General features: G+C 40.6%; 1 protein-coding gene across 1 annotated transcript in view; it reads left to right on the plus strand.

Annotated features, from left to right (window-relative positions):
* ITGA2 (integrin subunit alpha 2) overlaps positions 1 to 8,367 on the plus strand; it is a 105,291-nt gene extending 96,924 nt beyond the window's left edge. Inside the window, exons 28-30 of the mRNA XM_082382195.1 lie at positions 1,346 to 1,435; positions 3,919 to 4,035; positions 4,497 to 8,367. Coding sequence (XP_082238321.1) covers positions 1,346 to 1,435; positions 3,919 to 4,035; positions 4,497 to 4,577 — 288 coding nt within the window. The 3' untranslated portion in view covers positions 4,578 to 8,367. The remainder of the gene's footprint in view (positions 1 to 1,345; positions 1,436 to 3,918; positions 4,036 to 4,496) is intronic.
* The last annotated feature ends 8,442 nt before the right edge of the window (positions 8,368 to 16,809 follow it).

A 16,809-nucleotide genomic window follows, 5' to 3' on the forward strand; every position in this document is an offset into this window, starting at 1 on the left:
GTTGGTTGCCGTTTGTGAGGAAAAGGCTTGTTGAATGCTAGCAGGTGTGTGACTTCACTCTCCTGGGTGTGCACGGTGCGCCTACCACTACTTGTTAACCCTGCAGGATACTGTGTACCCGTGCCAGGGTACAGACGTAGGAGGGCAGATATGTCAGTGTTGTAAGGAAATTCTTTCATATTTAGTCTGCAGGGACTATTAAATAAGAACATTCACTTAACTGTTACTCCTTTTTAAATTTAAACCATTATCAATACTCCTAATGTTCCCCAAATAATGTATGTTTGAGAGACCAGTGATCAGGGTTAACTTCTACTGCAATCTTCCATCTTGAGAAAATTAAGGCTAATCAGAGACTGAGCCAGTGGAAAGGAAATAAATTGCTCACTTTTTGGATATGCATTCTCTCTTTCTGGCTCCCAGATATAGTTTAGCAAATTACCTCATGGAGTATATTGAATCATGTGCCCTAGTAACCACAAAAACTAAATCCTAGTAGCCAGATCATGTGAAGGCAGTTCTCAAATCTGGGCATTATATTCCATCTCGAAATAAGCGTCAGTCCCGATACTTGATTATAGAGAAAACAATATACACATCAGTAATATATCCATTGAAAAATAGATTATTTTTCTGTAACTAGATTCAGGAAGGCATGTAAAGTTATTTCATTTTTGGAGGTTACTAATAACATCAGCATAAAATGTATGCCCTTCCTATATGCCTGCCCCAAATCCAGTTATTTTTTATAAAAATGCTTAGATTAGGAAATCTGAAATTATTACTCATGTTATATAGCACTGACACAAGGTTTAGGATGTCTGCCACTGACATGCATGGTCTTTAAACAGTATTATTTTACACATGTGTACCCAGAAGAGAAATTCTCTTCCTTTTGAATCTGATTTCACATTGTTTTGTGATTTATTCAGGTAAACATTTAAAAATACCAAGTTTTCAATGTTCTCTCATGTCACAAACGTCATTGTTTTTAAAAACCTAAACTATGATCTTTCCCAATTAAAAACTTCATTTCTAAAACCTTGTTTTTCACCCGTTCACAAGTTAGAGTTACCAGGAGAGACGCTTTAACCGGCTGGTATCTAGACCCCACCCCCCAGAGACTTCATTTAATTTGCTATGGCAGGGTCCAGTCACCCGCAGGGTTTAAGTTCCCACATGGGGTCCCAGCATATCGGCGATTTAAGCACACACAGATGCTTGTCTTCAGAGTTGGCATTTGCACTTGTCACTTTCCACAAGGAAATAAATAAGGAGCATGCCGAGTTGTATACATTAACTTCTGCTAGGATAAAATATACTCTTTATTCTTCTTATGTTCCAGTCGACTTTTCAGACAGTACAGCTGACAGCAGCGGCAGAAATCGACACCTATAACCCTCAGATATATGTGATCGAAGAAAACACCGTCACGGTGAGCGCTTCGCATCCCTCCCTGTGGGCGCTGGCATCTCTGACAGGCATTCCATTTCTGACCATTTACATTAGTCACTTTCGCATCTACATGTATATAGAAGTATCTTACTGAAACTCTGAAAGTCTAATGTTTATCATGCTGAGCTTTTGATAAGGGTGTTTGCTACTCCAAAAAGCCCCTTGGTGTACTTGCCCTCCCCCTCGTCCCCACGCTGGCAAAGCTGGATCAGAAGTGATGATCTGACAGGAGGCACAAGGGAAGGGGCCCCATCGTGCTGTGGCTCCCTCCTCCCTGCGCCAGGCCTCAACCAGCACCATGGCTCCTCCTTTCTGCTCACGCTTACACAAAGCAGTTTACATCCTAGGCCATGAAATCTAAGTCATGCTCCTTTGAATCGTACATAGTATTTTAGAGTATTTTTGAAAGAGAAGTGCTGAAGCATGCTTAATAAATAAGGCATTTACTAGAGGGCTTTTTCTTTTTTTTTTTTAGCAGTACTCCTTAAAACTAGACACTGACACTGTGTGAAACATCCATTCATTAGATCTTCAGTCTAGAAAACTATAAATGCTTCTCTTGATTTAAAAAAAAAAAAGGGTTTGGCAAAGAAATGTACGTTCACAGAAGACAAAGGCTCACTGTTCCAAGCGCTGGCACGGGACAACTTTCCTTCGCGCTGGAACTCTGGTTAGAATATGCCATATTTAGATATAGCAGGATTTCCATGCTCAGCTAATCTGCTGGCAGAGCCCTGGTCATCTTCCTCCCAACGCTTTTGTTAGGAATTGGAAGCCAGTTCAAGACTCTGCCCCGAGGCCAGCTTGGCAGCTGGCCCCAGTCCACTAGAGTCCACTGCTGCAGTCTATGGACTGGGCCAAAAAGTCAATGGCCTTGTGAACTCTGGACCTCTCTCAATGCCTGAGAGTGGAGCCCACAGCCCTGCTGTCCCACTATTGTCCCAGCAAAAATGATTCCACACAGAGGATGGTGCTCTGCTTCTGGTTTAGGACTATCAGTGAAGGCCCGCACCCTCTCTTCAGAGGCTGGGGTGTGGAAAGTCAGAAACGGAGGCAAAGGAAACGTGGGCTTCAAATTCAAAGTGCTATGAACTAAGCCTCGGGAAGGGGGAAGTACTATAGATATTTTAAAAGTTCATTTCAGAAAAATGTAGTATTCAGACAATACCTGGACCTCTGCTGAAATCTGGTGTTTTTTTTAGAAAGCAGTATTAAATAAATGCATTAATTAAAAATTCAAATTAACAATTTCAATGAACCTTTCGGGAGATTTTTCTTTTCATGGTTTTCTCTGAGCAATACTGATAAATAATAGAGGCCAACTATTACTTGTGTCTATAAAAATATTTTTTGAATCCAAATAACTATTTTAAATAAATTTTAAAATTATATTTTGGAATCCAAATAATAAATTGACCTATCCCTATAGGTAGACAAGTGATTCTTAAATTTATTTGAATTCCAGGCCCACTTAAAAAGCCGATACAAAAATCATGTACTCATAGTTCCCTAAAGATACATGGAGCCTGGATTAGGAAGTTCTAGAAGAGAGAGAAGTAGGGACATGACTGCCACTAAACAGTGAACTACATGAATCGAGTTATTTTATTCCTAAATTTCTAAAGCCTTAGTTTAGCTCGTAAAAATCCAAATGGGAAGAAATATAGTCACCAAAAGGCCAGACTCAAGTTTAGCCCAACTCATAAATTCTGTGGTGAAAAGGAGCTTATCTGCCACTGTAATTCAGTGTTAAGTCAAGTAAATAAATTAGGTTTTCTCCCCTCATTTGGCTCCAAAATTAACTCTTTGAAAATGGTTGTGATTCTTTCCCCAATTAAAAAAAAAGAATATACAGTTTTACTGTTAGAACTCTTACGGCAGCCATGCTATTACAAAGCCACAAAGACTGCCAGGAAGTAGACGTTAAGAATCATGTGTAACCTCAAGGGCAATTTATCACTGAAAAGGTCAACTTGAGCCCTGAGATATTACTTCTACTTGTTAACAATCCATATCAAATAAATCAACATTTTAGGAGCCCAATTCAAAGTTGTTGTTGTTGTTATTGTTTGATCACAAGGGATTTGGGTTGTTAATTTTTTGACTCTCCTCCCCAAGACTGGGTTCCAAATGCTTTCACTTGATGGTGAGACTGGATGCCAGAAACTAAAGTTCCAAATTTTGTAAGTGATTAAAGCATCTGAGACTGTCAGAGATGACATATCCACTAAACACTGATGCAGTTAAAGGAAGGAAATGGGAAGACTTGCATGCCTTGCCTGTATCTGCAGGAGCATTTTCTCTCGAGATTGTACTGTACAATATTTAACTGAGGAATGTGATCGTGAGGAAGTCACATCCCCTTTCCAGACCGTCACTTATAAAATTAGAGGATTTGACTCGACCATCTCACTTTTTTTCAGTGCTAAAATTAACGCAATGGTTTTGTATATACACTTACAGATTCCCATTACCATAATGAAACCCCACGAGAAAGGTGAAGTACCAACCGGAGTTATAGTAGGAAGTGCAATCGCTGGAATCCTTTTGTTATTAGCTCTGGTTGCAATTTTATGGAAGGTAAGAAATGTTTCATATTTAAAAATACAGGGGTCCTGAAGACCTCTGTCTTGAATTTCCTTATCACATGAGCAACTCTAAGTTTTATATGGTACCTCCTCGCCTATCATAAGAAAAAAGGAAATGCAAGTTTATTTGCAAATTCTCACTCATGTTTTTGAAAACAGTCAGTAAGGATTTTATCTCCTTGGTCTTGGTCCCTTTTCTCCAACCCTCCTTTCATCCAGAACCTGAATGTTTTGTTCAGCTGCAAGTAAGTAGACCCTGAAAAATTTAACTTTATGCAATTCATTTCAACTCTGGGTATTGATCTCCTCACTGAAGGGCTGATGCCAGGTCAATCACTCTGCACAGTGACCTGTCCAGAGCCCCACGATTCCCAGAGGTGCAAGGAGAGGGGAGTCTGGGTCCCATACAGAATAAGCCAGAAGTGGTAATGTTTTTACATCATCATCTTACAGCTTGGATTCTTCAAAAGAAAATATGAAAAAATGGCCAAAAATCCAGATGAAATTGATGAGACCACAGAACTCAACAGCTGAATCACCCAGCAGTTCCCACTGCAGTGGGAAGGGGCAGCATCTCAGCCAGGGTTTACTACTCGCACGAACGGATTTCTTAAAAACCCCAGTGCAACTTAATAATGTAATAGCTAAACTAGAACTGCAGGTCAGTTTGGAAAGAAACTGTGAGGGATTTGGGAGGGCAGGAGTATAAAGGGTAAAAGACTATTTTATGTTGGGGGGAAAGTGATCTTTACGTTGGCTGGTCCACAGTTTACAGGAAATGCTTCCAAACAGGAGAACTCTTAAAGAAAAATATAACCTTTCTCAAAATTTTTTGGGGGAAAAACCCAATCATTTAAAATATGATTGTTTTTAAACAACAAAAGTGGAAGTACTCGGTATAGGTATATAATTAGCTTGGATACATTGATGCTGATGGGCAGAAAAAACAACACAGGTCTTCAACTTAACGCTGCTCATCCAAAGTTGCCACAGAGGATATTTTCAGTGATAATTTTGTTTATACACTAGGTAAAATTTGCTGTTGTCAGCCCACAGCCGCTTCCTTAGAGGAGTCCCTTTCTTGCGATGATGCACTTATCAAAACATGCTTCCTGACTGGTAGAGCCTCCTGCAGAGGAAATCTCCATTTCACTGGGGGAGGGTTAGGGGCCAAAATGATTTAGTGGCCAAAGCACAAACTTTTGTTTAAAATCCGTAACATCATTTATGGTAAAATCTTGTCTGCTGGAGGCCCCGCCTGGAAGGAGGAAATTTTTCTCCTTTAGGATGGCATAACTGGCTGACCTGACTGGCTGGCTGGTAGGGGACCTTGTGAATTTTTGAAAGATGAGTAATTTCTTTGGAATCCTTCCTCCTTCCAAAATGAACCTCTCCCACCTCCTGGTGCCCCCATATTCTCCATGCCTGCTGCTGCCCGCCTTCCTCTCCAGGAGTCCAGAGTTTTCCACCCTCCTGTAACCCCTTGTCCAAATCTCCCATTCCCAGGGCAGCTGCTCTTCTCCAGGTGTGAGAAGGAAGTCATCTGTTTCACTTCCACACTTGTGTGAATTACTGTATAATCCCCTTAACTTCAGGGAGCTATTTTCATTTATTGCTAAATATGCAAGAAAAGCCCAAGTGGATTTCTAATTGTTGAGATTTCAGGCAGGGTAAACAAGGTAAAGTATAAACATCTCAGGAATTTTCAAGAAGTTACAAGGAGACATTAGAAACCACCAAATCAGCATGTGCACCTGCTGTGCTTGTCTGTTTCTGGAGGACTTACTTACACTTCCAGAAGAAGGACTTTCACCTGGGAGTTTGCTCACCAGGTAGAGTCTCATGCCCCAGTTCCTGAGAGTCTTTTATTTAGTCGTCAGATCGGGATGAAGCCTGGTGACCTGTATTTTACAAGCATCCCGGTCCTTATGATGTAAATGGGCCACTGTGAGGACCACCACCCATTTCTCCTCCTGCACCTTCTTTTCTCTACTTCTGCGCCCACCTACCCTCTAGGAGGGACCGGGAGAAAAGGGGCAGAGCTGAAGGCCGTGGGGACTATTTTATGTCAGAAAGTACATACCTAAAGTTTCAGATAGACAAGTCACTTAGCCTCTGTAAACTTCAGTGTCCTTGTTATAAAATGGGGAGACTGGGGCGGAGTTCAGCAGCGACGCTTTTAACTTTAAAAACCTATCTGGGTTTCTTACAACACAAATAGACAGACAATCCTCCAAGAATCTGACACTGAAAAGAATTCGGAGGAAAACAGATACTTGCCCACGTGTGCCTGTGACGGCAGTGCAGGGCTGTCTGCACAGTTACAGAATTTATTTTGCATCTGACAAAACAAACAGGGGGAAAAAAAAACAATTAGAAATAAAACATCAGGGGTTTACAGCAAAAACAGCATGGTATTCTCTAGTTACATGTGCTAGAGCCCAATTCTTTTAACAGCTGGATTCAAACACCGTTTCATTCCAAGAAAAAGTGTTTTAAAAAAAGAGTGGAGGGGAAACTGGTCATTACGTTGATAAAGACTATTTAAAAAACTGGGTAACTGCTGTATATATTTACTAGTTTTCTGATGTAATATACTGAGAACAATGGAAGTCATCCTTTTAATTTTACTCTGCCGCCCCTTCCTTAGATGATAAAACACTAATCTGAGGTCACACGCTCACAGTGAGCTTGCGAGCTCTGGCAAGCCTTGCCTTGGATGTGCCGCCCTGACAGCACTGTGTCCATGAAGGAGTTGGATTACTATAAACTAAAAAAGTAGCCATTTGTCTCTGCACCATTTGTCACACTGGGGCAGGGTTTCTCAGCCTGGGCACTGCTGACATTTGGAGCCAGGTAATTCTTTCTTGCGGGGGCCTGACCTGTGCATTGCGGGATGTTGAGCAGCAGCCCTGGCCTCTGGCTATGGCCTCTACCTACGAATACCAGACGCTCCCTCTCCCCCCTTCATCGTGGTGATCAAAAAATGTCTCCAGACGTTGGCTAACGCCTCCTGGAAGGCAAAAATCACCCCGACTGAGAACCACTGCACTAAGCAAGTGGCCTAAATATACAACTTCTGTTACCAGATCACAGATTTGAGGCAGAGGCTCTAGTGAGGAGTATTTCTCAAGCACTTTTAAGCAAAGGTTGAGTATTCATCCAAGAAATTAAAAAAGTATTTGAGAAAAAAAGCTCTGTATTCCTATTCAGCCATACTTTTATTTTAAAAGTAAGTAGAATATGGGGCTTAAAAGATGTCATCTTCAAAGTTTCCATTTCATAAATGGTGTATAGACAATATGTATAGAATGTGATAAGAATTGAGTTGCTTCATGCCTTGTGTGCTTCATGCCACACAAGCCTTACAAAATAGTAAAGTAAAACAGTCTGTGAAAAAATTGCATTGAGATTTGAATTTGTGCATTGTCCATTTTAGCAGCAAAATGAGAACCGGACAGATTCCTAGCTGGCTGTGCTATTTTTATAAAATAGTAAAAGTTATTAACTGTGAAAAGAAAACTAAAACCAATTTATCATAATCACACAAGTGATTATACTACAAGTTATAGAAGGTATAATTTTATAATGTATCTATTCTGATATACAGCTATAACATAATATGACAGTCCCATAAATTAAGCCATCATTAAGCAGAAAGCATTAAACAGGATTCCTCAAACTGAGCTCCCTGGTCCATCATTAATACAATTTGCAAACAGAAAATAATTATATACACAGCTCTTAGGACTATGCCCTCATTAACGCATACTCATTTCAATCAATTGGAAAGACTAGACCTCTAGAGGTAAAAGGTATACATGGGGGTAAAGTTTGAAACAAAAATGTTAACTATTTCTTTGAACATTAAAGAATGAAAATGTAGCCATTATGTAAATATAAAAAGCTGGTTTCATTCGTACCTGATTTAGTTTGGCAGATAAAGTCAAAATGTAAATGTATATATTGCACAACTATGTTAAATTGTATATTTTTTTAAAGACAAATTGTCTAGGATAGTTTCCTTCACACATAATGTATAAATCTTTGTTAAGTATATTTGCTTTTTTGATAAACTGGTTTTTGTCTTTTTTTCTCTCCACCAAAAATATAAAAATGAATATGCATGTTTGTATATGAAGTTTCACAATTCGTTTGATTTTTGAGAAGCAAAAGATCAAATTGGAGCAGTAATCAACATAAACTAGTTAAGAGCTTTTCTCCTATTAAAGTATGAGAATCAAACAGAAAAGTATTTTTTAATTGTAAACCCCTCTTTAAATACCACATTACTGAATACAATTAAAATCATTTTAAAAATAAAGCTATTTACTTTGGAATTTGAATTTTACGACTTAACGTATTTCACTGTACTTATCTCATGCACTCACTGTGCTTCAGAACACATTCAAGACTCAGCAGAAGAAGAGTGAGGACGTACCTAACCGCTTACGTTAGTAGCAGTGGCCACAAGGATGCCTTTGCAGGAACCTTAAACTGCCTTCATAGCTTAGAGACTAGGTGTAAAGCCTTGCTCTGCACAATGTGGTCGACGGGTAGGCAGCGCTGAATCACCTGGAGGCTGTTACAAAATGCAGATCTCAGGTGCCACACAGAACTGAATTCCAACTGGAAGTTTAACAAGATCACCAGATGATTCATATTATGTTAAAGCTTGAGAAGCACTACTCTAAAGCACAACTTACCTCTAGATATAAATATGTGCTTGATATAGAAAAAATAAAATCGGTCAAACCGCTGCAGCCTATATGAGTAGTCATCTGCATAGTGTTTTTAAAAATTTTAATAGTAAGCAAGAGGGTTTACATTGTAAGGATTAAATATGCTGAAATGAACGTGCTGAAATTATAAAACAAGATACATATCAGGCTCATAGACTGGCCCTCATTCTATAGCTGGCGCATCAATGCAAAGGTTGCTGGGTGTGTGTTGCCTTTCACACCTATGCACAAACATCTCCAGTTCCTACCAGGTGAACCTCCACGTGCCTTCCTCAATTTGGCCCATCTCAATTCTGGTGAAGCACATCATAAGGGCAGCTGATTGCAGAACCACTACCAGTAAGCGTATCTGGTATGCTTCGTACATTAAAATACAACTTTGGAGAAAAAGAACATTCATTTTTCTTTGGATTGTCACAGAGTAGGTTAAAGACCTGTATCAAATCTACCATTCTGTCCCAAATCGGAAAAGCTTTATATTTATGTATTTTTAAAAAGTAATTCCTTTTATTCATTCTATATCACCTTTTAAAAACTACATAGAACATTTAAAAAAAATTCCTCATCCTATCATAACCCTTTAATATTTTAAACTAAGATACCAATTAAAGATTGGAAATAATCTTATTCAAAAAGAGGGACTGATTTTCATCTTAGGACCACTCCAACCTAACTAAAAGAAAAAGGCTACTAACTAAACTGAACTTCTTGATTCTGTGCAAAATAAAAGTAAAAAGCTAACTCAAGTTGTTCTTACTATAGCCCTAGCTCTACTGCCCTCTGCTGGGTGAGCTACCTAACTACACCACACAAATCGTTACTGCCTTAAGAGAGGCCTTTACTACAACTAGGTGCTCAGGAACTATGTAGGAGAGACATTGCAGGATGGGAGTGAGGAAGAGAGTGCAGAAGAAAAGCTGCACCTATCCACTCATTCATCTAGCCAGATACTTTTACGCATCTGTAAGCACTACAACTACACATTGTGTCACGTGTGTTTAATTTGGGGGCACAATACTTAACACCGACAGAACTTCTGAGCACTCTTGAGTGCATGTCATGGTTAGACACTGTGGTGACAGAGACAAAAAATTCCTGGCCTCAGGAAGCTGATAGTCTAGTGATGGAGATAAACGAACAGATGGAGTACATGAGGTAGTGGTTAAGTGCCACTGCAAGATATTAAGTAGAGCAAGGGAAGGGAACAGGAATCCAGTTTTAAATAGGGTAATCAGAGAAGGCTCTCTGAGGAGGTGACATTTAATTAGGGAGGAAGTGAGGAAATAAAGTGAGGAAGCAGACTATAAGAATTCCTGGAGGAAGGGCATTCTAGACAAAGAGACCGGCAAGGACTCTTAGGGAGAATAAGCCTGCCACAAAGCACCATAGCAAAGCAGGGAGCCTGGTGCAAGAGAGGAGGTGAGAGGGGCAAGCAGGAGCCCAATCATGTAGGCTGTAGGTCACGGTGAGAACGCTGAAGTTCCAGGACGTGATTACCTATCAGAAGGTTCAAGTAGGATGACCAAGTGACCTAAGTGGGAGAAGGAAGGGGGACTGTCACCAGGCCACAGCAACAGTCCAGGAGAAATGGAGTGGTGGCTTGGATGACAAATGTAGCAGCGGAAAAAAGAAATGAGTGGATTCAAAAGATATCCAGGAGTTGTTTTCTAAGATTCAAACTTCTGGCTCCTTAATCACTATTTCTCAAAACATGCTGAAAATACAGTGGCTCAACAGCATATCTAAAGGACAAAAATACCCACAAAATCACAAAACACTTAATTTGTTGACCATCCGCTATTACTTTCGTTCAAAGATAAAATTCTTTAAATTTTGCTACCTGTTAAAAAACTTGAAACACGGGTAATCTGAGTTTCCTACTTCTTGGGTGAATTTACATAGGCTGTCATACAAAGCCACAGTTCCAAAGTGACTTTAAACATTACAATCCACTTAAAGGCTGATTTTTTTAGGTTACTCTTCTAATTAGTTAAGCAACTAAGTTACGGGTATAGAAAGGCTGTGTCAAAGTGATGCTAGCCCCTTATTACCTCACCACCAATTAACACTGCCACACCTAAGAAACTGGGTATCAAAGACCCTATTTAAATCCAGTGCAATGCACTAAAAACTGTCAGGGATGTTCCATCCCAATTTTAGCGTGCCCCAGATTAACCCCTTAACCTCTGTACTGGAGACTTAAAAGCATAATAGTCTGTGTTCCTGACTTAGAACAAAACCTACTCAAAATTAAGACATGATTCTTTAATAAAACATGCTTAGAGAATATTTTATGTTCTTTAAATATTTAATTACCATCAATAAAGATCCTCTAAAGAAATATTTGAGTAGAAAAATCCTGAAATCCACATATACCTCATACGGACATATATGACATAATAAACAACATATGAACAACATGGGTGCAAAATCCTGGGAATATCTGGTGGCCCAGTAATCTCATGATACTGTGCTTTCACACAGAATGTAACTGACTCTTGTCCAACCACCAGCCCCTGTTCTCAAATAGGAGCAGGACAAAGTCTGGTGGGAGGGAGGCAGGCAATGAATTCAGAGAGGGTAAGGTTGAGACCAGACAGGCAACCCCATCTCGGTAAGGGAACAGTTGGTGGAGGATTTGTCAGCCTTCCCAGGATTCTTCTGGTCCAATCTCTGAATAGGTGAAGGAATAAACACCAAATAAGCAGGAGATTCCTAATGTCCATATGGCTGTTCCATAGGTCCCAGCCAAAGACAGGATACAGGATATTCCCCATGGTATCTAATATTGGCAGACAAAGACCACTGGTGGGTGCCTGGCACAGAACAGGCATTCAGTATTTGTTGAATAAATGAATTCCTTAGGTAAAAAATGCTTCGCTAGATGTAACTAGTGATATTACTGAAAAGAAATCTTTGGGTATGAAAGGATAAGTCTTTGTTCCCAAAATGCATAATGAAAATTTTATGATGTCAACTGCCCAAAATTATGCCAATATATTATTACTTTAAAAACTATATGGAGGTCAGATCAAGATGCCAAAGTAGGAGGACATGGAGCTCACCTCCCCTGACAAACATATCAAAATACATCTACATGTGGAACAATTCACACAGAAAACCAACCGGAAACTTGGCAAAAGAACCCCTATACAACTGAAATGGCAAGAGAGATTTCCACATAACTGGGTAGGATGGAAAAGAGGCATCAAGTTGGGACCTCCGCCCCTGGAAGGGATCTGAAAGGAAGAGAAGGTCTGCACAGGTGAACCCTCCTCCTGGGGTGTGAGCAGGCCGAGCCACAGACGGGGCATCCCAGTCCCGGGGTCCTACGCAGAGCAGACAAGCCTGGTTGGTTGCTGGGAAAACTGCTGGGGCAGATAGAGGGGTTGGAGAAGCCTAAACTCTGTTCTTGAGGAGTGCACGCGTGCCGGCTTGCCAACGATCAGGGTGGAGAGGGCCTTGCACTGCTGGCTGCCACCTCGCTGCACTCCCCAATCCAAGCAGGGTGAACACCCTGGGCCCTGCTCGCTCCACATCACATCTTGGCACAAGAGCTCAGCCAGCCGGACCCTGGGAAAAGACTCATTCTCGCTACGCAGAGACAGTCCAGGGGGCCAGGGGTGATCCAGGTGGGGCAGCAACGGCCACTGTAAGCACACGCACAGGCAGTGCCACTGGAACAGGCTGCGGTCAGTCTCCCGGCTGAGCAAGCACCCTGGCCCCACCCACTCCACAACCTGGCACTGGATCTGGGGCAGACAGGTCCTGGGAAGACTGCCACAGAGGCAGCCCAGACCTCTGGTGGCAGAACAGCCACCTCAATTCCTGCAGCCACATGCCCCGACCTCCAGCCCCAGCTTAGCAAACGCTCCGGCCCCAGCCACTCCAAGCCACAGCCCTGCACTAGATCTGGGACAAACACAATAGGGGAAGAGACAGGACCTTGGGCTGTGTGTGAGCAGAGCCATAGACACCTACACAGGCACCACCTCGGTCCTCTGTGAGCTCACGGGCCTCACTTGCTTCAGCACTCCCCTCCTTTGGGGCAGAGCCCACACTCAAGGGGAAGGGAGCCTGATTGAGCCTGACCCTCAGAGCTTCTATTCCAGCAACTGGGGATCAGACTCCACCCTTATCAGTGTGGTGACAGCCACAGGGCAGAAAGGAAGTCCTGCCTCACACCCTGCACAGGCTTTAGATCCTCCAACACCAACCACACCCCCTATCAATGTGATAGTGGCCAGCACACTCTGAGGGAAGACGTGGCTGGCATCCATATGAAAACCAGCCCCTGCACCCAAGACTTTGGACACACACAGTCTACACAGGGATGCTCCCACATAAAAACACCCCTTCAAGACCAAAATAGATAACTTTCTCCTAAGTTCATAGAGACAGAGAAAGTTAAGTAAAATGAAAAGGCAGAGGAACTAGCACCAATTAAAAGAGTAAGAGGAATTCCCTGAAAGAATAACGAAACAGAGTTCATCAGTCTACCACACCCTGAGTCTAAAAAGTTGGTAATAAAAATACTAACTGAATTAAGAAAGATTATCGCTATAAATGCAGATACATTAAGAAGGAACTAGAAACCCTAAAGATGAACCAATCAAAAATAGATAATTCAACTTCGTAGATAAACAATCCAGAAGCAATGAATAGCCAACTAAATGGCACAGGAGAACGAATAAGTGATGTGGAAGAGATGGAATAATGGAAATCACCCAATCAGAACAGTAGACAGAATGAAAAATTTAAAAACATGAAAGCAACATGAGATCTATGGGATAATATAAAACAGGCCAACCTACACATAACAGGGGTTCCAGAAGGAGAAAAAAGAGAGAAGGGGATCGAAAATGTAATTAAAGAAATTATGGCTGAAAACTTCCCAAACCTGAAGAAGGAAACAGATATCCAGGTACAGGAAGCACGGAGGCTCCCAAACAAGATGAACCCAAAGAGACCCACACCAAGACATGTCATAGTTAAAATGGCAAAGGTTAAAGATAAAGAGAGGATTCTAAAGGTAATGAGAGAAAAACAGAGTCAGTTACGAGGGAACCCCCCTAAGGTTATAAGCTGATTTCTCTGCAGAAACTTTGCAGGCCAGAAGGGAGTGGCATGATATATGCAAATTCCTGAAAGGGTAAAACCTGCAACCTATGATACTCTACCCAGCAAGACTATCACTTAGGATAGAGAGAGAGACAGAATTTCTCAGACAAGCAAAAACTAAAAAAATTCAGCAATACTAAACCTACACTATAAGAAATACTGAAGGGTCTTCTCTAAATGGAAAAAAAGAATCTATAGGAAAGGGAAAATCCCAATAGGAAAGGCAAATATAAAGTAAGGATTGAAGATCACTTAAATAAATCAGTACATAGATTGAAAAACAAACAGAAAATGTAAAAGTGATTATAACTACAATAAGCAGTAAAAGAATAAGCATGAGGATGTAAAATAGTACATCAAAATCACAAAATGTGGAGGAGGGGAGTAAAAAATGTAGATCTTTTAGAATGTGTTTGGACTTGAATAACTTAGTTTAAAGCAAGTAGATATAGTTATGGATCAACATACATGAACCCCATGGTAACCACAAATCAAAAACATACAACAGATTCACAAAAAAACAAAAAGAAAGGAATTCAAGCATACTACAAAAGAAACTCACCAAACCACAAAATGAAAAAGAATAAACAAAGTAGAACTGGAAAACAAGGAATAAAATGGCAATAAGTACATACCTATCAATAATTATCTTAAATGTCAATGGACTAAACGCTCTAATCAAAAGACACAGAGTGGCTATTGTATAACAAAACGAGAACCTGCAATATGCTGCCTACAAGAGACTCACTTCAGGGCAAAAGACTTACCAGACTGAAAGTGAAAGGATGGAAAGAGATATTTCATACAAAAGTAAATGACAAGAAGCTGGGGGTAGCAATACTCATATCAGACAAAATAGACTTTAAAACAAAGGCCAGGGGCTTCCCTGGTGGTGCAGTGGTTGGGAATATGCCTGCCAATGCAGGGGACATGGGTTCAAGCCCTGGTCCGGGAAGATCCCACATGCCGCAGAGCAACTAAGCCCGTGTGCCACAACTACTAAGCCTGCGCTCTAGAGCCTGCAAGCCACAACCACTGAAGCCCGCGTGCCTAGAGCCCATGCTCTGCAACAAGAGAAGCCACTGCAATGAGAAGCCTGCCCGCTGCAACTAGAGAAAGCCCACCCACAGCAACAAAGATCCAACGCAGCCAAAAATAAATAAAATAAATAAATTAAAACAAACAAGCAAAGGCCATAAGGAAAGACAAAGGAGGGTGTTATATAATAATAAAGGGATCAATACAAGAAAAGGATATTACACTTGTAAACATATACACACCCAATACAGGAGCACCTAAATATATAAAGCAAATACTAACAGACATAAAGGGAGCAACTGACAGGAACACAGTAACAGTAGGAGACTTTAACACCCCGCTGACATCAAAGGACTGATCATCCAGACAGAAAATAAATAAGGCAACAGAGGTTCTAAATGACACAAATGACCTGCTGGACTTAACTGATATGTATAGGACACTACAACCAAAGAAAAGCAGAAAGCACATTCTTTTAAAGCATGCATGGAATGTTCTCTAGGCTGGACCACATACCAGGACACAAAACAGCCTCGAAAAATTTAAGGCGGTAGAAATTACATCAAGCATGTTTTATGAACATAATGGTATAAAACTAGAAATCAGCTACAGAAAGAAAACGAGAAAAACACAAAGATATGGAGACTAAACAACATGCTTTTAAAAAAACCAATGAGTCAATGACAAAATCAAAGAAGAAATAAGAAAATACTTGTAGACAAAAGACAATGAAAACAACCTTACACGATTTATGGAATGCAGTAAAAGCAGTTCTAAGAGGGAAGTTCATAGTGATACAAGCCTTCCTCAAGAAACAAGGAGGGCTTCCCTGGTGGCACAGTGGTTGAGAATCTGCCTGCCAATGCAGAGGACATGGGTTCGAGCCCTGGTCTGGGAAGATCCCACATGCCACGGAGCAACTAGGCCCGTGAGCCACAACTACTGAGCCTGCACGTCTGGAGCCTGTGCTCCGCGACAAAAGAGGCTGCGATAGTGAGAGGCCCGTGCACCGCAATGAAGAGTGGTCCCCACTTGCCGCAACTAGAGAAAGCCCTCACACAGAAACGAAGACCCAACACAGCCAAAAATAAAAAATATAAAAAAATAAATTCATTAAAATAAGATTAAAAAAAAAAAAAAAAGAAACAAGGAAAATCTCAAATAAAAACTTATCACCTAAAAGAATTAAAAGAAAAACAAACAAAAACAAACAAAGCTCAAAGTCAACATAAGGAAGGAAATAATAAAGATCAGAGAGGGAATAAATAAAATAGAGATCAAAAAACAATAGAAAAGATCAATAAAACCAAGAGCTGGTTTATTTTAAAAGATAAACGAAAGTGACAAACCTCTAGGCAGGCTCACCAGGAAGAAATGAGAGAGGACTCAAATAAACAAAATAAGAAATGAGAGAGGAGAATTAACAACTGATACCACAGAAGTACAAAAAAAAAAAAATCATTCAAAGCAATCTACAGATTTAGTGCGATCCCTATCAAAATACCCATAACATTTTTCACAGAATTAGAACAAAAAAATCCTAAAATTTATAAGGAACCACAAAAGACCCAGAACTGCTAAAGCAATCCTGAGAAAAAAGAACAAAGCTGGAGGTATAACCCTTCCACCAGACTTCAGACTATACTACAAAGCTACCATAACCAAAGCAGCATGGTATTGGCGCAAATACACACACATAGATCAATGGAACAAAACAGAGAGTGCAGAAATAGACCCACACACCTATGGTCAGTTAATCCACAACAAAGGAGGCAAGAATGTACAATAGAGAAAAGACAATCTCTTCAACAAGTGGTGTTGCAAAAGCTGGACAGCTATATGTAAAACAATTAAATTAGAATATT

Source organism: Balaenoptera borealis (assembly GCF_965194805.1).
Source record: "Balaenoptera borealis genome assembly, chromosome: 2".
In the NCBI taxonomy this organism is placed as follows: domain Eukaryota; kingdom Metazoa; phylum Chordata; class Mammalia; order Artiodactyla; family Balaenopteridae; genus Balaenoptera; species Balaenoptera borealis.